General features: G+C 40.4%; 1 protein-coding gene across 2 annotated transcripts in view; it reads right to left on the bottom strand.

Moving 5' to 3' along the window:
* Window positions 1-2,919: 2,919 nt before the first annotated feature.
* Window positions 2,920-26,040, bottom strand: part of SEMA3A (semaphorin 3A) — a 419,590-nt gene continuing 396,469 nt past the window's right edge. For both annotated transcript variants that reach the window (XM_084624857.1, XM_084624856.1), the window contains 4 exons: window positions 24,124-24,281; window positions 19,384-19,451; window positions 12,467-12,609; window positions 2,920-7,105 (listed from right to left, as the gene is read on the bottom strand). In XM_084624857.1, coding sequence (XP_084480983.1) covers window positions 6,650-7,105; window positions 12,467-12,609; window positions 19,384-19,451; window positions 24,124-24,281 — 825 coding nt within the window. In that variant the 3' untranslated portion in view covers window positions 2,920-6,649. The remainder of the gene's footprint in view (window positions 7,106-12,466; window positions 12,610-19,383; window positions 19,452-24,123; window positions 24,282-26,040) is intronic.

Genomic DNA, 26,040 nt, shown 5'->3' with positions numbered 1-26,040 from the left:
TGGAAGTAAAATGGGTAGACAATATAATAAGTCTTTCCTTTCTCTCTCTATTCCATACCCAATTCACTTGTCTGGCTCCTTGTTAAACAATCTGAAGTAATGGACCTTCCATAACTGAGTGCATCTCCCTGTCAAGAAGTTCTGCATGGGTGACTAGAAAACTTGAAACACCAGTGAGCGATTCCAATTCTAGGCCAAATTACTTTCCCTCTGGTTGAAATCTTGGGGTTATCGCTGTCAATCATGCTTTATAAACAGTTTCAACATACACACCATAGCCAAGGTTTAAAAACAATGGTTGACCAAAATTACACTCCTAATTCCGTATTTAGGCATCTAAACAAGTGGCTTGTTTTTCAAATACTTACAAAAGCCATGTTGACTCATTCCCAAAAAATTATGTTTATCTATGTGTCTGATAATGCTGTTCTTTACTATAGTTTCAACCAGTGTGCCTGGCACTGAGAGCCCCAGGAATGTACATAGCTGGTCCAAGAGTTCAGCAATGAGTTCCAGAGGCAACGAACAGTGGCCTGAGTAAACTGTCAGGGCCTGTAACGTGGGTTGTCTGACCTAACGGTTGGAGCCTGGAGCTGAGTTGGTGTCGCAGTTCGGAGTCACACCAAGGATCCCAGCTGGAGTGAGAGTCTGAAGCCACACCAACAGTTAAACCGGAGTCCGAGGTACACGAAGCATCAAGCTGGAGTCAATAACTGGAGTTAGCACAAGGAAGCAGGAATGAGGTGAGGTGACAAGAACAAGGAGGAGGAACCAGGCAAGGAGCAGCAACTTAGTCTCAGGGGACTGGTCAGCAGCAGGCCTAGTGTTGCTCAGACAAGGGTATGGCAGGAACAGGAAACTTTATGCTAAGAGGTGTCCAATCCGCAGTCTGTGGCTAGTCAGCTGAGCCCATTGAGCCAGTGGGTGTAGCCCCTGTTTGTGGGGTGTCAGCTGCAATTTCCTTTTCTGGCCTTGAAGCACACTGGCACGGACCCACAGCGCCTGACACTATGTAGGGCTCCCACAATTCTTGATTTGAGGTCTCTACAGAGTGTAAACTGGTTGGCTGGTGTACTAACTTGCAGAGCCTTCCGGCTGCTGTTCCTGAGCGTGATGCTTAAAAGAGAGATTCATTACCAAGTCTTGTGGTGGATTCTCCATCTCTGACAATTTTAAAATCAAGAATGGGTGATTTTCTAAAAGATCTGCTCTAGGAATTATTTTGGGGAAGTTCTATGGCCTGCATTAGATGGGAGGTCAGACTAGATGATCCCAGTGATCACATCTGGCCTTGGGATCAATGAATTTGGGGAAAATAACCTTTTCAGTTTCTGCTCTGCAGCAGCTAGGATAAATTAGTTGGGATCTTACACTGCTGTTTCCTTCCTGATTATATTCACTGAACTCCCCATCAAGTGCCTACATGCGAAGTGTGTTTCAATCTTCATAAACGAAACATGGTCAAAGAGCTCAAACACATGTTCTTCAGAGAGAGGTGCCCTGGAATTACATCACGCTTTGGCAATAAAAAAAAGGATAATCTTGGAAACAGGACATTTCATCTCTATGGAAACGGTGTGGTTAAATCCTTTAAAAATATTAATAATAAGCATTAGATCCAAACGCTTCCCCCTTCTTGATGGTAATGGAAGGCATCCCTAAGTACTGCATGGGATGAGGCCAGGAGGCTATGTAGAGAGGCTGGATTTCTCCATGTGTTACAGATCACAACTCCATAATGGTACCTAGGGAAGTGGTGCACGGTTGCTCTGCGTGAGGAAGGCAGGCAGGCAGGAGACAGGGCAAATACGTTGATCTTCCACCCCCCGGTGGAATGGCACAAGCACAGAAGAGGCCACTGCAGCCCTTAGATGGGAGAAGCGGCTGCAAAGTGGATACACTGTAGCTCGGCTGCCTTCTCCTCTCCCATTGTGCCTGGAGAGATTCACAGCCTATAGCTGAGTTATTTGATGTAGGAAGACAGGTAGGAGGTGGGCATCGGGGCTTATATGGGATTCCAGCTTCAAAGGCTTTACTGACATTAAAACATCTTCAGCATCCCTGGGAAGTGGGTGACTGATACTCTGCCTACTTTACAGATGGGAAAACAGAAGCTGCGTGCTTTAGACAGAAAGTTGCGGACTCAGGCGGTCTGGTTCAGTCCCTGATTCTGCTGCAGACTCTCTGTCTGATCTTGGGTAAGTTTCTTACCCGCTCTGTAACTGAGTTGCTTACCTGTAAAATGGGGCTAATGACACTTCCTTTCCCTCATCTTTTGTGTTGTCCACTTAGGGCTTGTTTACACTTAAAATGCAACAGCCCCACTGCTGCTCTTCAGCTTAGACGCTATATACACCAATGGGAGGGGCTTCTCCAGTCACCATAGGTAATCCACATCCCTCAGAGGTGGTAGCAAGGTCGATGGAAGAATTCTTCCATCAATCTAACACCACTTGCATGGGGACTTAGATGGGCTTAACTACATCACTCTGGGGATTTTTCACACCTCTGACCAATGTAGTTAAACTGACCGAATTGTGTAGTGTAGACCAGGCTTCAGACTGTAAACTCTTCAGAATAGTTTAGGTCTCTTACTACATTTGTGCAGTGTTGAGTACAACGGGGATACGATCCTGGTTAGAACCTCTAGGACCTACTGCAAAATTTCTCTAAGCCAGCAGAGGGAGTCAGAATGAGGCTAAGAGATCTTGGCACTTGGTTCATCATCACTAGACCTTTATGCGGAATCAATATACACCTTAAAAACAAACAATGGTTCTAGCCTGGAAAACAGAGTTAATATAAAATGATAGCATTCTGCTGGCACTAATTCACTCCATAGCTCCACGAAATTTACAAGGAACATGACATGTAAGCAGTTAAGACAGCCAAGGTCAACTCTTTTGAAGAAATGTTTATTTAACAACTGAATACATGCTAAAAGAAATAATTTACAGCAGCAGTTTCATTACATTTTTCTCTCCAGTTTTCTAGTTCCCGTCTGAATTGCAGTGATAAATACGGAAGTAGAATTATTTACTACCCAGTGAGGAATGTGCTTACAAAGGGGCACATCACCTTGGCACCGAAATAGCAAATAAACCACCCTATAAACTGTGTGACAAAACCTTGCATTTTAGTCTTGTGTTGAACACATTGAAATGGAGTACCTCTAGATAGCAGTACTTTATACTGTACCTCCTTACCCTAGTCAAAAATATTTACATCTCTTTTGGCTAATGTGTAGGTAGCAAAAACTGAACTATTAAACACATACCATTGATATTCACTAAATAATACATAAAAAAAGGATCCGTAAATGCGCATTCACATGCATTTTAATTTTTTTTTACACAGTGACTTCGTTTGGGCCATCAACGGTTAACTCTGTTCTGCAAAGATGCGGTTTCTTAGCTTGATACTGTAGTTTAACAAAACCAGACAGTCATTATGAGCTATTGAACAACTCCTATCTTGAGCGGTCCATGCAAATGCCAAGGGTAGTTTAGTAAGACGATAAAAGTCTTGCAAATTTCTATCTTTAAACAAATTTCAATAGCATTTCCTGGTTATAAACAAAATCCTTTATTTCTCTCCACCTTACATATAACCTTCTACTTGGTTCACCTATAGCTTGGAACTGGAGGTTTAGAGATTTTTTTGTTGGTGATTTAAAGGGATGGTTTCCTTTTATTTGCAACATTATGACATATTAAGAAAAAATACAAACAGGATGTGTGAGCTATACTGAAATTGTAGGTCATCCTTCTATGCACAAATTTGTCACAGTCTCTGGTCTTTGAAATCAGTTCATTTCAAATAGTATCAGATGCTGTTGTAACTCAGACCAATTCCTGTTTAAGTGCACTCTGGTTGACATCAACTGTTTCATCTTTGGGTCTGATCCTTTCAGCCTTTCCTTATGTGAGTAGATGCACAGACTTCAGCAGGACTGATTATGTCAAGAAGGACTGTACATGTAAGTTGAAATCTGCAGGGGGTGACCCTTTTATGTGTACAGTTAAACATTTATCAAATGGCAAAACCGCATGGCTGCTGTAATTTCACTCTTACAGAATGAATTATGTTTTACAGAGATTTTTTTTTCTGGGAAGGAATGCCAGTTTTCAAATGTAATCTCTAATTAATCTTCTTTTCAATAGGCTGTTGTAAAAGGGAACAAAGTTGAGGGGGAAATAATAAGTGACAGTAACCATTAAACATACAAAGCAGCAGATTGGATAATTCGGGGCCCATTGAAGTCTGAGTCTTTCCTCTGATTTCAGTGGGCTTTGGAAGTCCTCTTTGCTAAAGGGGAAAACATTTTAAATGATTTTAATGACTTGGTGATACAAAGTAGCCTTAATAGGCTGAACAATGAGCTGTAAGTACAACAAAATACTTCAGCTGATAGGCTGTGATGAATTTCAAACACTTAAGCTGAGAAATTAATGCTCATGTAGGGTCCTGATACAAGGGAGCTTGTAAGCGTATGCTCAAACATGTACTTAAGTTCATCATATTCAGCACAGCATTTGCACATGTTGCTTAATTTTAAGCATGCGTAAGTCCCACAGAAGTCAAGTTAAGCATATACTTCAGTGCTATGCTGAAAAGAGAAGGACTTAAGTGCATGCTTTCAAGTTAAACACTTCAGTTCTTTGCTAAAGTTGGGATTTATAATCTGATCCTGCATCATGTAATGGAGTTTTGCCACTAAATTAAATGGTAGCAAGTTTGGATGTTTTAGTGCATTTAGATCCTGTGAGCCCTCCATGTTCCCAACATCTCTGAAACTGATTCAAGTTCCACACAGAGGGCTTTGTAGGATTGGGCCCTTAATGAAAACCTCATTGCTATAGATGTTAGAAACTATGCTTCACTAATGAGGAAGAAGAGTTGGGGGTTTTTTGTTTTGTTTTGTTTTTTTATTGAGTGGTAAAGGGACTTGGATCACATTGTGAGAGTGGCTGTGCACAGCAGGTTGTGTTGCACTGCACGTGTGAATGCAGATAATATTGTGAATCAGAACTGCAAGGAGTTGCAGTGAATAACAGTGAAAGAGGCTGGTTATTAACCTCCAAACAAGGGGCACCTTTTATAAAGCTGTTATAGCAAACCAAGGATATCACATGGGCTCTAGTAATCTGCTTCTCACCAACATGAATAGAAGTTATGCATAGGCCAAGAGGAGTTTACAGGCCAAAGTGAGGTGAGATATAGGAGACAGGATAGCTGAAAATGGACTTCAACAAAACTGGGACATATCTGTACTGGGGTGGACCAAAACCATTATCCATAGATCCTTAAAATGGAGATTCTTATAGTACAATTGCACTGTACCTGCTTTTATCCTGCAGTCCCATTGCATGCAGATTATATACTGGTCCAAATTCCCCACTGCTGTAACTTCATATACTTCAATATGACAATTTACAACAGCAGGGGACTCAACCCACAGGTGAAATTGACCCCTAGGGCCCCATGCAGGGAGACCACAAGGGCCTAGGATATTGTCCAAAATTGATTCCTACCATAGAGTTGCGAGTGAAGCTCCTTCTGAACTGAACAGGAGTTTTGCTCATGGATTAATGGCTGTGTATGAGCTACAGTATTTAGATGATTTTCTCTTCATTGGTTCAATCTATTTGTATCAAGATATTATACAAGCTGAATTTTTTCATGTGCTATATTTGGGGGGGGGGAAAGGGGAATCCAAAAACTTCCATGCTATACAGAGACTTTCATGTTGAATAGCGTAGAAGTTACTTTCATATAGAATGTGAGGGTAGAGGCAAGAGGGTTAGCTGCAGTGTTACTGCCATGAAAGAATTTCCAAACAAGAGAGTAAAGCAGCTTGTAATTGGAAGTTGTTTTCTTTTTCCCTTTAAACCAATAATTAGAAAGTACAATATTTCTAAGACAAAAAGCCTATTCTATTTTAGAAAAGAGCTAATGTTTACTGCATATTCATCATGGTACATTTAAATTATAGTTTTAATAAAATACATCTTTAAATCAAAGATGAAAGAAGTCATCAGTAGTAGGCCAGTGTACTCCACTCTTTTTTCTTTTTTTTCCCCTCTGGATGCTGGCTGGTTCATGCTGTTCAGATTTCCACAGACCATCTCATTTAGTATTGTTTTTATCTTTCCAGTACATATAAGCAAGAGACCTGGTAAGCCATAAAATAAAAAAACCTCGCATCCATCTAAATGTCGGGATGTTGATCAGCTTAGCTAGTCCATGCAGTTTTTTTAGTTAAGTTCAGGAAAGGTAGCGCAGCTGATGAAAGGTGGGTTTTGTTTTACTTTCCTGTTAAATGGCAGCATGAAACATGACACTTTTCTATCTTGAGCAAAGGAGAAAGCAAAACCTTTCTGATGAACTCTTTGCAGAACTCATTGGGCAATAAGCTGGGTCCAGGGTGAGTTTTCATCCTTGAAACTCTGTCTGGGGATTGGTGGGGGAAGCTCTGCTAGGAAAGTTAGAAATTGATTTTATTTAAACCTGGTGGAAATTGTTTGAACTTCCCACCTTTGTAAACATCCACATAATGCCATGAAAAAGTTCATGTATATTGCATTTTTTTCCAGTTATCTGTCTATACAAGTTTTTACTTGGATGAGGTTCCTAGAGGTAATGCAGCTCAGACACTCCGTGGTGCCCTCTCAAATTCGTGGGTCCTCCTGTTCCTACCTTTCTTATTTTCTTGTAGGTGCTTCCACTTATTAGTATTCACCTGTGCGTTGGCAGGTCTTTGCCGACGTTGTTTGCGATCCCTTTTCCAAACCTGTTCGCAGAACTCATCCATTGTATTGAGGTTGGGGTGGTTGATTAACTGCATGAAGTCTCTATACCAGACTTTCTGACTAGGGGTCATACTGTTGGAAATCTCTTTGGCCTTGGAGCCATCACCATCATCTTCTTTATGAAGCAGCTCTTCCAGGTGTTCAGTATCAATTACTTCCAGAGTCACTTTGAGCAGCGTTTGCATGAAGCCATGCTCCACGGCATGACAAAAGTAAATGCCGGAGTCTTTCCGCTGAAGGGTCCGTAGCAGAAGGCCCTGTTCTGTCCTGATGAAATGATCATCCACTTTTATCTGTGTTGGAGAAAAGGAAACATTTCAACAATTATCTCTTATAAATGTTCAGAACTTTTCCCTAACCATCCCTAGTTCCCTGGCATGTTGCAGGAAAACTTGGCATGAAAAAGCATATTAAGGGGAAAGAGCACCTGGTCCCTCTGTAGCTGTGAAAGGTTCCATATAGACATGGAAACACTCAGGAAGCCTGGGAGGAAGAGAGTTTATTCCACAATCCTGTGTGCTGTGGGGCTCTGTGTGCAGTGGAACCTCTGTTAGTGGGGTTTGTGAGCAGGTTATGGGAGATGCAAACTGTGCAGAATCAACAGACCCACCCTGGATGATACCAGCCACCATGGACCAGGTGCGCCATGATCCCTGCTCTATACCATTCCTCAAGGTTGGGAAGGTGAAATCTGACCCTTTAACCCCCACCCTGGTGCTCCCCAGTACAAAGCCCTCAGGCAGAGGGAAGCATGCTGCTAGAAGAGAGGAAGGTATGAGGAAAGGACTACATATTAAGCCTAAAATTATGAAGTGCAATAAGTAGGCTTGCAAAAACTCACATTTGTGTAAGTGATTCAGATAGGTATGCTGTGTGTGTGTGTGTGTGTGTGTGTGCAGGCACATGTATGTGTGTACATGCAGATGTTAGAGAAAGTGCATCACACCCATTGTGTCATCCACTAAAATTGGATTCTAAAGAATGAAATACTTAACCAGCTAAGCAAACAAAGCAAATCAAACAATATAAAGCTCCTAATGTGATCAGACAGTTAGCATGCAGTTTGAGAACATAGTCCTTGGCTTCCTTGTTTGACTCAGGGTACTAAGTTGCCTATAATTTTCATTCTTCACAAAAATGCAATGGAAGACATTATTTTTGTTCTCCAGTTTCAGGCAGAGCTGTCTAGCCAGCAGGGTAAAGGTTATTCCCTTAAAAATGATGTGATGATATGATCTTACTGGCTAAGAGGATGTCTGTGTTTCTACTAATCCCCCTGAGCACCTGAGGGTACTATATATAGGAAACAATGTAATGTAGGTAACTTCAGAAGGAGAAAAAACTCACTTTAAAAATTTCAGTGCTGTGTAGGAAGGGTTAGTCAACTCTTTGCCTTGGTGGACATTTCTTTAGGTGTGAAAAATGATACATTGATCACCATGGTTGTTTGTGAAAAAGCAAAGTGCCAGTGTAGTGGTCTCCATAAAGGCAACTGGTTTGAGATTCTTGGATAGTATGTGTTATGGAGGTCCAAACTAATAGTAATGCATTCTTTATTATTACTACTAATAATAATAATTTTATTTATTATTATTCAGAAAGCTTCACAATTACTGCTACGTAGTTTGGATTCAGTGACCAGCTTTGTCTAATAATTTCTATTATGTATTAATATAGGAGACCCAAAGAGAAGCCCAGCAAATGTTGAGAAGGTTGGAATGGGAACAGTTTGAACCCAGCCTCCTGGTGACATGTTGGCATAGTCAACTGAGCACAGAAGAGATGTGGACATGTTTGAGAGCAGCTGGGAAGGCAATTGGAATTTTGGAAAAGTTAAGGAAGCAGCTAGGGGGAGATAGCTTTGGAATTAAATCCAAAGTACAGTTGGAAGAGTTTCCAAAGTTCTATCCACTCTGGTGAAAAAAACCCTTTAACAACAGTGATAATATAGAATAATACCTAGCACTGTTTCTTTATTTTTGTGGACCCAAGTTTCCCTCAAAACTCCCATTGCTTTCAATAACAGTTCAGCACACAAAAACGATGACAGGACTGGGTAACATTTAGTTACTTGTTTGTTCTGCTGATGGAACATGTACAGGTCTGTGCCTGTACATCCACAATAGACATTTATTGCATAATGATGACTATCACAGTGGACAAACACTGATTTTTCTTTTGCATACTAATTGTAACACATCTCAGATCTTCTTAAACTCTACTGATTGTGTACAAGTCTTCTATGGTTCTTAATGAAAAAAACAAACAAACCACTATGCTTTCCTAGCCTTCAGTCCACTAACAGCTTCTGGTCCCTCTTCCTGACTCTCCATCTGACTTACTTTTGAAGAGCCTCGCAAGATACAACAGGTCTGATAATGTTCCTATTCGGCTGCCTGAATGCTGATCCAGTCAGATACTCTAGGGACTCTGTATTTAGAGGAACACAATGAAGTCTAGGTGAAATTCACCCCTGTGGAGAGAGCAAGTACCAGGCCACTTCACCATCTTAGTACCAATGAAGACTTACTGGATGGTTTAAGTGGGGTTTAGGTGTGAACATGCTTTGTGCTTGCCGTCTTCACAGGGGTGGATTTCACCCTCTCAGGAACTTATCTGACTGGAAAAACCTGGAGTGTGGTGATTGCACAAGCAGTGAGTGTTAGGAATCTGCAATATCTTGAAAGGTACTGGTGCCTTCAAGAACGAGTGTCTCTGAAGTGGAGACAAAGTTCATCTCCTGATCTGAGCTCTTCCAAGGCTCAGGAGGGTTCAAAGCCAGGATGTCTGTTCAGCCCTATCTCAAGCTAGACATGTCTACAGTGAGGATTGCAGAAGGAAGGATCTGGGAGGGCACTTTAGTCATTTAGGGCAAGCTATTTGGAGGGAGGGAAGAGACTGTGAAGGTTTCCTGTTGAGAAGCCAGAACAATCTTTTGAGGATTCATGGAATGAGGAATAATTGGGGTAATAGAAGAGATGAGATATCTTGTTAGAGTGGGCTGAGGGACAGGGAAAGAGAAAAGGTTCCATTTGCAAATTAAAACAAAGGCTTGTCTTGTTTAGGTAAAGGGCTGGGATTCAGGTGGATTGTTATCTGCAAGAACTAATGGAGGACAGGTGAGGTTTCAGAGGCCTGGAGAAGGGCAACATAGTATCTAGCTTTAAAAAGGGAAACAAAGGGGACACAGGGAATTATCAACCCAACTCCGATGCCTTGAAAGATTCTGGAACAAATGATTAAATAATCAGTTTGTAAGTACCTACAGGATAATAGAGTTATAAGTAATAGCCGACATGGATTTGTCAAGAACAAATCATGCCAAACCCAACCTGTTTTCCTCCTATGACAGGGTTACTGACTTAGTAGATAGAGGGTAATCTATAAACGTGATATATCTTGTTGTGGGGTTTTTTTTAGTATGGTTTTTGACACAGTCCCACATAACATTCTCATAAGCAAAGTAGTGAAATGTGGTCTAGATAAAATTACTATAAAGTTGGTAGAAAAACTGCTTAAAATACCAGACTCAAAGGTTAGTTATCAGTGGTTCACTGTCGAATTGCAAGTGCCCATCTGGTGGAATCCCAGAAGGGTCTCTCCTGAATCTGATACTAGTCAATATTTTCTTTAATGACATGGATAACGGAGTGGAGAGTAGGCTTATAAAATTTGCAAGTGATACCAAGCTAGGAGGAGTTGCCAGCACTTTGGAGGGCAGAATTGGAATTCAAAACAACTGTGACAAATTGGATAATTGGTCTAAAATGAACAAGATGAAATTCAGTAATGACAAGTGCAACGTTCTATACTTAGCAAGAAAAAATCAAATGTACAACTACCAAATGGAGATTACCTGGCTAGGCAGTAGTACTGATTAAAAGAATCTGAGGGTTACAGTGGATCACAAACTGAAGGAGTCTGAAGCGTGAAGTTGTGGCAAAAAAAAATGCAAATATCATTCTGGGATGTATTAACCACAGTGTCATATTTGAGACACAGTAGATAACTGGCCTGCTCTAGTAGGCACTGGTGAATACTCAACTAGAATACTGTGTCCAGTTCTGGGTGCAACACTTTAAGAAAGATGAGGACAAGTTGAGAGAATCCACAAGAGAGCAACAAAAAGTTTAGAAAACCTGGCCTATGAGGAAAGGATTAAAATAGCTGGGCATGTTTAGTCTTCAGAAAAGAAGACAAGGGAAACCTGATAACACTCTTCAAATATGGTAAGGGCTGTTATAAAGGGGATGGTGATCAATTATTCTTGTTGTCCACTGAAGGCACCACAAGAAGTAATCAGCTTAAACTGCAGCAAGGGAGATTTAGGTTAGTTATTACAAAAAAACCTTTCTAACTTTAAGGATAGTTAAGCACTGGAATAAGCTTCTAATGAAAGTTGTGGAGTCCCTGTCACCAGAGATTTTTAAGACCCAGTTAGACAGTCACCTATCAGGGATGGTCTAGATATACTTGATCCTGCCTCAGTGCACGGAGCTTGACTAGATGACCTCTCAAGGTCCCTTCCAGCCCTATATTTCTATGATTCTATATTGCATGTTGTTATGCTATATGATTGAAACATGACCATTTATATCATTAATATTGCCACTGTTTGACAATTGCAACAACTCTTCTACAAAGTATGTCATGTAAGGTATCAATAGAAAAGTTACAATCTATCAAATATGATTATCCTGTTTAAATCCATGTAACATCACCGTATCTGAAGCTATGAATATTGACTATCTACCTGTATTTCAAAAGTGTTTGCTCTTGGGGTAACACCCACAAGGTAGTTTACATCCAATCTAGCCAGCACATTGTGAATGGACCATTCAAGTTGATGGCCCATTAAAGAACAGTTAGCTCTCATAATGAACCATAGAAGAAGCTTGTCCCCACTGGGTGAGCATTTCTGTGGATGCTTTAGCCAGAATATTATGGCTGGTCCTAGGAATCATCAAGCCATATAAGGGCACGTGACTTACTCATGTGAACCTGGATTCCATTTTGTGCCTGTAATTTTCCACAAACCAAGACTGAAAGCACCCTCTCCATGTGGGAGAAGGTATAAAGGCCCTGGAAGCATCTCTATTTTGCCTCTTTCCTGTTCTGATCTCTGGACTATTGATTTACACTAAAAGGAACATATTGACTATGGCTGAGGACCAGAGACTGTACAAGCCAACCTGATCCAAGAACTTTGCAATGGTGTGTGTGTATGAGTTCTTTGATCATTTTAACTCTCCCCTCTTTCTTTTCTCTTATAAATAAACCTTTAGATATTAGGTATTAAAGGATTGGCAGTAGCATGATTATTGGGTAAGATCTGAGTTATTGACCTGGCTATGACCTGGCTGATCTCTATGTGATGAAATTGGTTTTCAGAAACCACTCATCACAGAGTCCAGTGTCTGGGTGTTCAGACACGGTCTGGTATGCCTAAGGAGACTGCATTTTTTACTTCTTTTTAACCAGTGTGGTGAGATAGACGTTTACTTTTGTTACTGGCTTGGCATAAACTAATGATAGAATAACCACCTGTTTGGGGAGTCTGCCCAATTTCTCAGCAGTTTGTCCTGAATCTGGTATTCGCAGCTGTGACTCATTGGGGCATGGTGACACATGTATTTGAATTCATGCTAACGTACCTCTTCTTTTCGGTCCTCATTTGGCTTCTGGAATTGCCAGTAAACTAGAGCACGCTGAGATTTTGGACTGCACTCCAAGAAAGTGCTGCTGTTCTCTACTCCGTAAATAATCTTTTCTTCCAGGCTCTGCCCACTTGGGTTATCTATAAGGCAAGAAAAGAAGGAATAAAAGCCAATGCAAAAGAAAATGGTCGGCAAAGAAAATCCTAATTGTCATATTTATTTGCTCTTTCGGTAAATAGTTTCATTGCTCCATCTTGGAAAGATATTCCAGATTAGTAGATTGGTGTAGGTGGCAACAGTTAACCTGATTCGCCACAACAGAGCACCTCTCACAGATATTTACACTCGTGTCAGGAATAAGAAAGCTTGTTGTGTCTTTATTAAGAGCTATAGCACTGAATTGCACCATAATCTATGGTGTATAAGGATGCCAACATTTTGTACCCACTTTGCCTGGGTGTAAATGATTATAGTCGAACCAAATGTAAAAACCTCAACATTTGAAGTTAAGAAATTTCACGGTGAATATTTTGCACAACCCTAGTTGTTAGACATCAAGAAAAAATATCTAGGTCACAACAAGCATTTTTTATGACAAAACGTATGCAATGAGAACATTTGGGGTATAGTTTTAGAATGTCTATAATGATGCCTCCTGGGCTTTGTGATCACAATTCTTTGGAGCAAAGTAATAAAACATGAGGCTTTTTACAAGTACTAATAATGTGTTTAGATTATATAGCATTGCAGTTTGATGCAGCTGTTAATGACCAGGAATAATGTTTTTGAGGAAACAATCTTCAGTTAATCATTTCCTCTGTTGGTATAATTTATGGAAATGTAATGAGACGAATAAAACAGACATTATTGGGGGGAGGGGAAGAAAGAGAAAAGTTAAATAAATTACTTCCTTTTGTAACAACAATACTCCATGATATCCACCAACTTGCTGGAAATATCACATTGCTGTACGACTTATACAGCATTTGATTCTCCTCCAATACCACAGAGGCAGTCAGGCATCATATTTCAATGCTCCACCTTAGCTCTTTAAAATGTTATGGATTTAAGTGGCAATTGTACAATAATAATGGAGAATATATGGGGAGAAAGGGATTGGTCAGCTATTTAACACTGTTGATCTCATGGGGTTTCCTGTCTTTTTTTGCCATTATTTGTGGTGGTTTCCATATTACCCTTTTTATCTTTAGTATAGGAAATCTTAAAGAATCTGATTTTTTTTTTAACCAGGGAAGAATGTATAATTAAAAACCTCTGCAGAGCAATCCTATGTCAAGGGCTGTTTGATTTCACAATGTCTTTATCATATTGGCTGTTTTATTTCGCAAACACAGTCTGTTTGCTGAACTGCTGAGCTGAAGTTAAGAGAGAAAACCATGGTTGTGGCTTATGCTGATACAATAATCATATGTTTTTCCTTAATGACATTCAGCCCTCAAAATCCAAGTGGGATAGGAGAGGAATTGGTGCCTACCTATTGAAAAGTAATGAAACATCAAATGGTCTATAAACACTAAACAGATAGAAAGTGTATTTCTTTGCTTTTCTCTGCTGGATTGTGAACCTTTAGAGCAAGCAAGTGGGGTGCTATGTAAATAAACGAGTCAGTGAAGCAATTTTTTGGCTTCATCTGGAAACTGCACCATTATGGAGACTGTCGGAAGAGCTTTGGGCTGGAGTGGTGGTGGATCATCAGGGGAGACATGATGCGAGAAAGCAAAGAAAGGGAAGGAGTGGGAAAATTGAAGGCACCGAAGGCAGCCAAAAACACTGTTGTAGAGCATTGGGTTGAACCTGGGAGAAGTAGGGAAATGACAGAAATGTCAAGAAAGGGAAGGAATTGATAGTGTGTGAAGTGATCCTGTGTGTATAAGTGGAAATGATGGGATGAAACTTACCAGAGGAAAACTTAGGATGAATATTAGGAAAAAAGATTAATGGTGAGATCTGTTCTAGATTGTGGCACACTTTCAGTGATGGAAGCCCAATCACTGAGATCATTTAAATTCGGACATAGCCCAAGAAAATGTATTGTAGACAGTAATCTTGCATTGGCTGGTGCTGATCAAATAGGCCTTTGAAATCTAATTTCTATGATTCAGGGGTGCTGAAGGCAGGAAGGGTTGTAAGAGTCAGGTAGTATTGGGATAGACTGAATGCAAGATGGTGGGTGAAATGATGGAGTAGCCAACAAAGCAGGATGCAGGCCTAGAAGTGATGGAAAAGCCTGGAGAGAAGCTCGGAAGGAAAATTAAAGGCTGGAAATTTCAGAGGAGCAGTTAAGAGAATCAGAAGGCTATGGAAGTCATGAAGTTGGCCATGAAATTCAAACCCAAGTCCTGTCAGAATGTCGCAATTCCCAAGGTGAATCTAATGACAAGATCAATTTACCATCCTGATAAATTGCCTTTAAATACATTACTTCTGACATAACAGAAGTGCTTAGAATGGAAAACTACTTACACAAAGGAGATTTTTCTATATACTGATGCTCCTCTACATAAGGCCATATTCGATGAGATGCTGTGAGTTCCTGCTGATGCAACTAGCATGAGGAGAATGCGGATCTTTGTCCCCATTTAATGGCGAATAAAAAATATGAGATTAATGAATCCACTACAGGTGCCATAGGGGGACTTGTCCTTTAGCTCAAGCAGAAAGGTTCATGTCTTCAGGACTGTAAATCCTGGATTCACACCTTAATATTTGACCAAACGACTGGTTACATTGAGCATTAACAACTCCTTTTAATGAAAATGGAATTTGTGGGTGTTTGGCACTTTTCAATATTTGGTTCACAGTGCTCATGTTCTACTGTGGCTCTGAAATCAATTCCTCTACACACCCAAGAGATATGGTTGGTGTATAAGCTATCTGTATCCTGCTCTGAGCACATACAAATGGCTCGAACACTCAGAGGCCTCTTGGTGAAAGTTGCTCTGTACTGTCTTTGAAAAAGCTACAGGTAAAAGACTGTCCTTTTTAACACAAAAAAGATATTATCTTCATGCAGTTCCCTGGCACAAAGAGGGAGAATCAATCAGTAGCGAATGCACAGGAATGCCTAGAGGTGCGAGTAGGTGGAAGGACCACCAGAGCACACAATCGTCATGCAGAAGAACCTGATTCTGCATCTGATACTCAACAGACTGTCATGTGCAACATGAAAAACAGTTTAAATCCAATGCAATTTTTGTAATGTGACAACCTAGAAAGAGTCAGAATTCAGGTGGGAGAAATTTCACTTTAGATCAAACAACTGAAGCTATCCAGCATGTGCATTATTTTGAACTCAGTGTCTTTAAGCTCTAGTGCCTTGTGGAACTAAAGCTGGAGGACACTGTCAAGACATTTTAACTGTTTTTCTCTAAGTTAATGGTGTTTCTAATCACTTCCCACTTTGTTTCCTCATTGAATTTGACTTCATGAAGGGTATCTTGCTGTCAGCCTTTATGTGTCTCCTGTTGATGTATTTGAATAAGTGTTTATGAATACGACTTTGGATGATTAGAGTAGGTTTTTCCAAATGAAAAATACAGTACCACATGATTGCTTTCTAGTAGGTTGCTAGAATGGACAGTTAGATGGTGTTTGATAATGCCTTAATTCACCATCTGGTAAAATACATACCATAAAAAGTTGCAAACCGTTATTGTCCATATATTCTTGTGGATTGGGGGAAGTGGTAGATGTGTTATATCTTGACTTGAGGAAGGCTTTAGATACTGTCTCACATGACATTCTCATAAAGAAACTAGGGAAATACAACCTAGATGGAGCTACTATATGGTGGGTGCATAACTGGTTGGAAAACCGTTCCAAGAGAGTAATTATCTGTGGTTCACAGTCAAGCTGGAAGGGCATATCGAGTGGAGTCCCACACGGTTTAGTTCCGGTTCTGTTCAATATCTTCACCAATGATTTAGATAATGACACAGAGGGTACACTTTCATAAAGTTTGTGGAGGATATCAAGCTGGGAGGGGTTGCAAGCAGGCCTTAAATTCAGGTGGAGCTATCCAGAGTGGAGCCCCAGTAAATATTTTCAACCCCCCCGGAGCTTTTATGGCATGTTAGAGGTGGTTGTGGAGTGGGCTCTGGAAAGTACTCTATTTAAGCCTGGGTTGCAAGAGCTTTGGAGGATAGGATAAAAATTCAAAAAGATCTGGAGAAACTGGAGACATGTCTGAAGTAAATAGGATGAAATTTAATAAGGACAAATGCAAAGTACTCCACTTAGGAAGAAACAATCAATTGCAAGCATACAAAATGGGAAGTGACTGCCTAGAAAGGAGTATGGCAGAAAGGGATCTGGGGGTCATAGTGGATCACAAGCTAAATATGAGTCAACAGTGTAACACTCTTGAAAAAAAGTAAACATAATTCTTGGATGTATTAGCAGGAGTGTTGTAAACAAGACATAAGTAATTTTTCTGCTTTACTCCATGCTGATATGGCCTCAACTGGAGTATTGTGTCCAGTTCTGGGCACCACATTTCAGGAAAGATATGGACAAATTGGAGAAAGTCCAGAGGAAAGCAACAACTATTAAAGTTCTAGAAAACATGACCTATGAGAAAAAATTGAAAAAAACTGAGTTTGTTCAGTTTGGAGAAGAGAAGACTGAGGGGGAACCTGATAACAGGTGTTACATACATAAACGGTTGGTACAAGGAGGAGGGAGAAAACTTGTTCTCATTAATCTCTGAGGATCGGACAAGAAGCAATGAGCTTAAATTGCAGCAAGGGAGATTTAGGTTGGACATTGGGAGAAACTTCCTAATTGTTAGGGTAGTTAAGCACTGTAATAAATTGCCTTACAAATATGGTCGTGTAGGAGCTAAAGTTTTCCATTGTTTCATTTTTGAGTGCAGTTATGTTAAAAAAAATCTACATTTATAAGTGGCACTTTTGTGACAAAGAGATGGAACTACAGTACTTGTGTGAGGTGAACTGGAAAATACTGTTTCTTTTGTTTATCTTTTTTACAATGCAAATATTTGTAATAAAAATAATATAAAGTGAGCACTGTACACTTTGTATTCTGTGTTATAATTGAAATCAATATATTTGAAAATGTAGAAAACATCCAAAATATTTAAATAAATGGCATTCTATTATTGTTTAACAGTGAGATTAAAACTGTGATTAATCAAGATTTTTTTAAATCTTACGATTAATCACGATTAATTTTTTAATCGTTTGACAGCCCTAGAAATAAGCAGTGTTACTGCAATGTAATACAGCAATGTGAGCATAGATTAGTTGCTGTTATTATAAGGAGTTGAAGACACATGGGATCTTCAGGCATCTCCGCTTTATCCCTGAAATCTATTAATTGGTTTAATCAACACCAGCATCACTTATGTCACAAACCAACAGTGGACAATTTTCTCCAGCAGAGGGAAGTATCGTCTAAGTGTTCTTTTTCATGTCAAGCAAAAAGTAAAGTTTTCATTCTCTGAATGAGGATGCTGTGAAGTGTGTGGCAGAAAATTGGGTACCTGTGGGAAGACAGGTTTGTCTTCTGACATATAACCAGTTACTAAAACAAAAATCTGACCCCGGTTGAGGGAGGAGATTGGGGTAGACATATCTGGGGGCTGGGGTTAGCGGCTGGAGTTACGTGGGTCAAGGGGAATGGGGGATGAGCCACAAAATTGAACTGCTGGATGGGGTTGGTGCTTTTCTGTCCCACTGCCCCTCCACTATGTGCTAGGATGCTGGGCTGGGCCCTTTGCTCCTGGGACTGAGCCAGCCCAGCCCTGCCCCACACTGTTATGAAGAGATGGTGGCAGATTCGGGCTGCTGGGTGGGGATTACACAGGCTTCAGTGAAAAAGTTACCCTGGCAGTGGTAACACCATTCCCCAGGCCACTATGGCTGCCTCCCCAGAACCAGCACTCCCAGAGTCAGCTCCTTGGCATCCTTCCTCCCCCCCACAGCACCCCCAGAGCCATAGCTCCTCGGTTTCCCCTGTCCCCCACAGGCAGCATGCACAGAGCCCTGGAGAGGCAGCATCACCCCCATGGGCTGGCAGCATTATCGGCCTGAGTTCTTGCACTGCTTCCATTGTCTATGGCAAGGGTCGGCAACCTTTGGCATGCGTCCCATCAGGGTAATCCGCTGGTGGGCTGTGAGACCTTCTGTTTACATTGACCATCCACAGGCACAGCCCCCTGCAGCTCCCAGTGGCTGCGGTTCACCGTTCCCAGCCAATGGGAGCTGCGGGAAGCGGCAGTCAGCATGTCCCAGTTGGGGGACAAAATTATACCGAATGTGTTAGGACCAGAGGGATGGGGGGATTTGCCTGTCTCTGTCTCCCCTTTGTGGCACCTCTACAACCAGAAACAAAATAAAGGGATTAAAAAAGTTTAGAAATCTTATCCCAGTTAAAATTAGACCAGTCTGTTTATATTACAGGAAACAATCCTTGTCCCAGGAATGAACTAGATGATGTAACAGTTCTTTTCCACTACAAGCATATACAATTCTGTGTCAGTATGGTTAGTTACATCACTATATATAGCAAAGAGCTAGGGTGTCACCTCTATGTAAAGCAACACGTACACTGACGATAGCAATGATGATGGCCAATATGATCACTTCCCATACAATATGTAAAGCTTGTTCCTATGTTACAATGTCAGGTGTATCAGAAACTTTAAAAAAGTTTGAATGTGTTATTAGCTTGCAAATAAGAGTGTACTGAATCCTTGATCTGATTATTACAGGCAGTCAAAATTAGGGTAATGACCAAAGGCAAGTTAACTTTTCATGAGTGGGCAGTATAGTTTCACTCCTGGTTCATACTTTTGCTTCCCACAGCAATCACACACAGTCTGAACATTACATGCCTGCTGGCTGTACTTAAACAAAATATCTATAACTTACCATGATGCTGCAGGTCAGAACAGTGAGTGAGAGGATCTCCATTTCGGATATCTTGTCGTCTGGTACGCCTAAGAAAATCACATCAGAAAATGTTATTCACTTTCTCAGAGATGAAATTAAGTATTTGTGTTAGGTAAGCCAAAAAAGAAGGCCATTGTTATTTACAGTTATCTGGGGCATGCAACATTACCTAGAACATACCAGGGCAAGGAAAGTCATACTTTACTGCATTCTACAGCATTGTAGATAATAAAATTCTTCATGCTTCCAAATGAAAGCTTCAGTCATTGATAAATGCATGTGCATGTATAGTAAGCCCTCCTAAAAATACTGATTATGGGTAAATTCATCCGTCTGTTGAAATATAGATTAATAAGAGTCCAACATGTACAAAGTGCAGCATGTTTAATGTTTATTGAAAGTACAAGGAATTTAAAATGGCACCCTCTTGTCTACAAACGGAGATTACATCAAATAGCCTAGCTTCATCATCGGATTCTTCTAGATTATAGGCAAGAGGCTTACTTGGCAAACTACAATGTGTGATGGGGCAAGGCCAGATGGCTATAGAAAAGTAGTGGGAGATAGATATATTAGCTCCAGGCTAAACAAATCCCTGGTACCAGGATAAGTGAAATGGCAGCTGCTCCAGGTCAATTAAGACACCTGGGGCCAATTAAGAACTTTCCAGAAGGCAGGGAGACTGCTAGGTTGATTGGGACACCTGAAGCCAATCAGGGGCTGGCTGAAACTAGTTAAAAGCCTCCCAGTCAGTCAGGTGGATGTGCATGTCAGGAGTTGTGGGAGGAAGCTGTGCTGTTGTAGAGACTGAGTAGTATACACCATATCAGGCACAAGGAAGGAGGCCCTGAGGTAAGGGTGAAGTGGAGCTTGAGAAGTGAGGGCTGCTGTGGGGGAAGTAGCCCAGGGAACTGTACATGTCATGTTTCTAAAAGGTCAGCTACCATAGCTGATACTATTAGGGTCCTGGGCTGGAGCCTGAAGTAGAGGGTGGGCCCGGGCTCCCCCCATCCTTTGCCCCCTGATTAATTACTGGGAGACAACAGAGACTGTGCAAGGAAGGATAACTTCTCTTCTCCTCCCCTCCCCTCGCCGGCTTATGATGAAAATGGCTCAGTAGACTGTGACCCTTGTCTCTAGAGAGAGAAGGGTTACGTGGAGGGTCACATTGAGCCTTTGAGGCTAGCGAAATCCGCCAGGAAACACAGGACCCACGGAGGCAAGGACAGAGCTTTGTCACAAATGTTACTGCTAGGGCTTAATATATTTAGAGATGGATAGGATAATGTTTAACTCAGCTTTCTTCTGGTTTGACCACAACCTTGGATCTAAATCCATATGCAAGTTTTTGCAAGTGGCTTTCATCTTTAGTATGGGCTGAATTAAAATTCTGAAACGGAACATCCTTGAAAAATGGTGTATTCAAAGTCCAGATCTAAATTTTGTAGCTTGAGTCCCTCTCTAATTTTTATCACAATCCCATTTAATATAACTTTATATTCTCCCTCCAATTTGCTCTTTATCTCTTCTCTTTAATAAAGTGTTGATCTGTTTGAAAAATGTGTTTTACAAAAAAAGAAAACCCATATTTTTCTATACAGTTCTCTTTGGTTTGCATTTGTTGTGCTTGCTTTGTCTGTTTCTTTTCTTACCTAAACAGCTGTGATACAAAACCCAATTCAGCCCATGGAAAGGAGATTTATTTTAAAAAGAAGAAAAGAACAGGGCAAACAAAGATGTGTTTTGAGAACAAGCACTTTACTTGGGGAATAGAGAAAACCACAGTGATTGCAAAGTCAGGAGAGAGCAAAAAGGATTAGATGACCAAACAATATTGAGATGTCAAATTATGGCATCCATTGACACACACAAAAAAGTGAAGTATCCTTGTAAGAGCCACGCTTGGTCTCACCCTTCAGTCACAATGGTCCAAATTAAGTAAATATAATGGTTTCTGCAATGCAGAGACCATGTCTTACCCTTCCCTTTCTCAGAGTGAAAATCAGTGGGAACACAACTCATGAACAGCCCCAGAACTGATGGGAGAGGCATGCATGGGATCTTCCATTAGGGGTTATCAGCTGTGGAATTTGATTCTGGATCTGGGTGGAAATTTTTTGACAATCTCTCCATGAAAAAATGCTGATTTGTTGAAATCAAAATTATTTGTGAGAAGGCGATTTCCACAAAATTCCCATTTCTGAAAAAATGTACCTACATATAATTTTAAAAAGTGATTTAGTCAGAGAGGACCCTAAGTTTCATTTATTTTTGAACTACTGAAGCTATTGAACATTTCACCCAGCACTCATATAACTCTCTTCTTCCACAGATATCATTCCCTCCCTCCGTGAGCTACATTCAATTGTCACAAAGCCCTGAATGAATTGATAGTCTATTGGGTATGCTGCATAGCTTAACAAACTTTGACTGAAGGGAGAAATGGGCTGGAAAATGGTTTTCCCATCCCGTAATTCTTTTTTTTTTTCAGACACAGGAATTTTGTGGAAATTGCCCTCTTCTCACAAACAATTTTGATTTGAACAAATCATCATTTTTTTCTTGGAGAGATTGTTAAAAAATTCCCACCCAGATCCAGAATCAAATTCCACAGCTGATACCTCTTAAGTTCCATTTATGATTTAGGCACTGAGGAGACTAAGTTTTAATTTATTTCTGAAAATGGAAACTTACGCAGTTTTGAACACTTCACCTTGAGTGCATGAATCCCACTGAAAATCAGTGGGCCTTAGATGCCTTAGACACTTCTGTCTCACACTATTAATATCATGTTTTCCAGTGTAATGACACAACAAGATGCATGAAAGCATTTTAATAGAAGACATCCTTCTGTATTTAGGTGCATGTTCTAAAGATATACTTCATCTCTCTCATCCATGCCAGTGCTGGACGTTTGCATGTATTTTTCCCATGGAAAGCTAGCTGGGTGAATCAGAACCACACCCAGGCCCAAATGAGCTGCAAATGCAATTTTTGTCACTCCCTTCATAAATTCCACTGGCCAACTTATTTATAGAATTCTATTTGTAGGAATTAGGCCTAATTAGACTCCCATTAATTTCAATGGATTTTGGATGAAGCATTTAGTTTGGATATCAAGCAAATGTCACACATTTCAGCATTAAGCCAGCATGGTGATCTATGAAACATGAGATCCAAAGCATCTGCATAAGTCAAATGGTCACACTATGGGCTTTCTAAACTGTCATTTAGGCTCCTTAAAGTTACACTGAGTGGGAAATATATAAAAGACAGACAGATAAAGAAAATGACTATAAGCAAACCATCCCTACACATGCATCAAGCCACAACATCCTTAACACTTTTGGAATCTGGACTTGTAGCGATGCATTAGTGGGAGGCCATGGCATTTGAGTTCTTTCCAGGAATGCTCATTTTGTGACTGGTGTATTTAGTTTATCTTCTTTACCTCCCCTGGGAAGAATTATTTTGCCTCAAATTATTTCAATAGTCTGGTGCAAAAATAAGACTGCATGTTTCATAAGCACCTTTTTTTTTTTCAAGTGTTTGCTTAGGCTACATTGAGGTACAAAGCTTGACATTTCAATCCTCTCCAGCTGAAATATCTGTGGAGGAAACTCTCCCTACTGTCCCTTACATTATCTCATCCCTTCCAGCAGCCAACCAACCACCCCCTGGAGTTAAATACATTTTGGAAGCATGAAATTCCTAACTGAAGTATTTGTAAACTTTAGCTTCAAGATGAAGTTTGCCTCTTCTGTACATAGATGCTTGGATCTCTCATGTCTCCTTTGGTGTAAGACACTTATGGCATATTCCCTTTTACATTATCACCATCTGAGCAATATTTTTTTGCAATAATTTGTCTAATATACTGATAGTTAGAAGGTGACGATATGGTGACCGTGGGCCAAATTCTGATCTGATTTGCAACAATGTTTATCAATTAAGTTATTCCAGATTTACACCTGAGTAATTGACAGCAGATTATAGACCCAGGTTCAAAGTCAATTCTTAATAGCGATAGACTTAAAGTTTATTTGGAGGCTAAAAATGTATGTTTTAAAAACATTAAGCCAAACAGCTACTCCACAGTACTTAGAAACAATACGAATATTATTTTTCATGTACAGGGCCTGATACTTCTTCACGATGCATCTCGTGTAATCATTTACATCTGTGCAAAGTGAATGTAAAATGCTATCAAATCAGAATGGCTGCACCATCTTTGCACAAGTTGCAGAGCAATAGAAAATCAGGTGGTATCTATCTGTCAGTTTTCATCAATCCCCAAATGCTTTCTCATTCAGTTAGCATCACAACAACTTTTGAAAGTGTAGGGCAATGATGTTTCAGTTGTTAAGTACCTGTATTCATAAGTGTGTAATGATTGCAGGACTGAGCTTTCAATTAATTTTCTCTCCGTTTTTTATTGTTGACATTTCTCATTGTACAAGAGTGCAGATTTCCATTTCAGAGATGGCACCATTCTGAATGTTTTTTTTTATCATAGACTTTCCAAGCTATCCCAAAAAGTAGCAATGTTCACTTACCAAGACTTGATATTGCTTGTAACTTTCACAAATATGTTTTCTTTGAAAAAGAAAGGGCTCCAGTTAACCATCCCATGAAAAACCTCTAAAGCCCACAGGTCACCTTTCAGATCATCAGTTAAGGCAAATAGTAGATAATGCAGACATCTGCAACTGTCCCTACCTCTTAGCAGTAGGGAAGTAACGCGAGCACGAAGAGCCGTCCCAAGCACAGTAGGGGTCTCTAGCAAGGCAGCACTCAGCACATGCTTTTCCATACACATCGCAGCGGTGCAAAGGGAGCTGTGAAACTCCAGCAGCTGAGCCAATGTAGAGTTGTTGCTGTGAATTAAGTGCAAGTTTGCAAATAGTCAGGTTTCACTGGAAAGACATGCACAATACATCAAAAATATATACAGCGGAGGGTGATTCTGATCTCATTTACCTGGGTTTTACAGCAGTGTGTCTACAGTGACTTCAATTATATTGCTCCTGATTTACACACATGTGAGCAAGAGGCACATTAGCCCCAATATTTAAAAAAAAGTCCAAGTAAGAAAATTATTTCCTGTTTCTATGGGACAAATGCTGGTGCTGATTTTTCTATGAAACCTCCACTGACATCAATGGAATTGCCACAAATGAAGCGAGGGAGACTATGTCTCTAAGTTCCTATCCTCCAATACCATAAAAATGGCAATACTGGGTTAGACCAACGGACCATGTAGCCCAGTATCCTGTCTTCTGACAGTGGCCAGTGCCAGATGCTTCAGCGGACATGAACAGAACAGGGCAACTATCAAATGATCCATCCACTGTCATCCTGTTCCAGCTTCTGGAAGTCAGAGGTTTAGGGACACCCAGAACATGGTGTTGCATTCCTGACCATCTTGGCTAACATCCATTGATGGACCTATCCTCCATGCATCTATCTGATTCTTTTTTTAATCCAGTTATACTTTTGGCCTTCACAGCATCCCCTGGCAACAAGTTCCACATATTGACTGTGTGTTGTGTGGAGAAGTACTTTCTGATGTTTTTTTCAGTCCTGCTACCTATTCATATCATCGTGTGACCCCTGGTTCTTGTATTATGTGAAGGGGTAAATAACACTTCCCTATTCACTTTCTCCACCCATGAAGAGCCTAACTAATCTTAGTGGTAGAGCTAGTTGGAAAATGTGCTTCTTTTTAAGTTGAAATTTTTGAAGAAAACAACAACATTTAATTTTTGTCAAACTTTTTCACAGAAAAGTTAGCCTTTTAGGTGGAATATCAATAATCAAAATATTTTCACTTGGAAGTGTTGGTCATGGTGTCTCATGGGAGTTGTAGTTTGGGTGCCTCATACTCCTCTATAGACCATTCTTCCTGGACAGACTACATCTTTGATAGTGCACAACAGTATCCCATCATGATGAAAGGTGGCAGCTGATTATAGTTCTTGGCTATGGTGCATCATGGAGATGTAGTTTGGTTTCGTCATATCCCCATTATCCTCTCTGGGCCAGGCCAGACTACAACTCTTAAGAAACACTATAGCAAGATATCCAAATGAAAACAGTTCAGTTGTAGACTCCCCTCCCAATAATATCAGCTGCTATGATGCAGCACAGGAGATGTAATCCATCTGGAAGACCTGGCCCATAGAGGGTAATGGGGATATGAGGCAACGGAGCTATAACTCCCAAGAGGCATTATGGCAGCCTATCAAATTAAAATATTTTGGTTTTTGGCCCTCCTCGTTAAAAAAAAATTCCTGACACATGTACAAAGTCACTGAAATGCAGCTACTTGTGGGGTTGAAAACTCATGTTACAAAACTGAGGAAGCACAAAGACTTCAGGGCTATAGCCCTCTCATTTTGAAAATGCCATGGGACTCTTTAAATCCCAAGTAAAGTAGCCAGGATCTCAGTTTTTAAGGTCTCATGAAACAGATTTTCATTAGTTTTTCTGTTTTAGAGGAAGAAGGGCTTGCATAAGAAACTGTATTACAAGCAAGCCCATGGACCTGATTCACCTCCTGTGTTGCGATTCCATAAAGGTAAAGCCCATATAGGATTCAGTAATGCAAGCTGGCTGCAGTCGCTACTTTGTTGA

This window comes from Lepidochelys olivacea (assembly GCF_965140295.1).
Source record: "Lepidochelys olivacea isolate rLepOli2 genome assembly, chromosome: 1".
In the NCBI taxonomy this organism is placed as follows: domain Eukaryota; kingdom Metazoa; phylum Chordata; order Testudines; family Cheloniidae; genus Lepidochelys; species Lepidochelys olivacea.
Note: the sequence above shows the minus strand (reverse complement) of the source record. Positions and strands in the feature narration are given on the sequence as shown.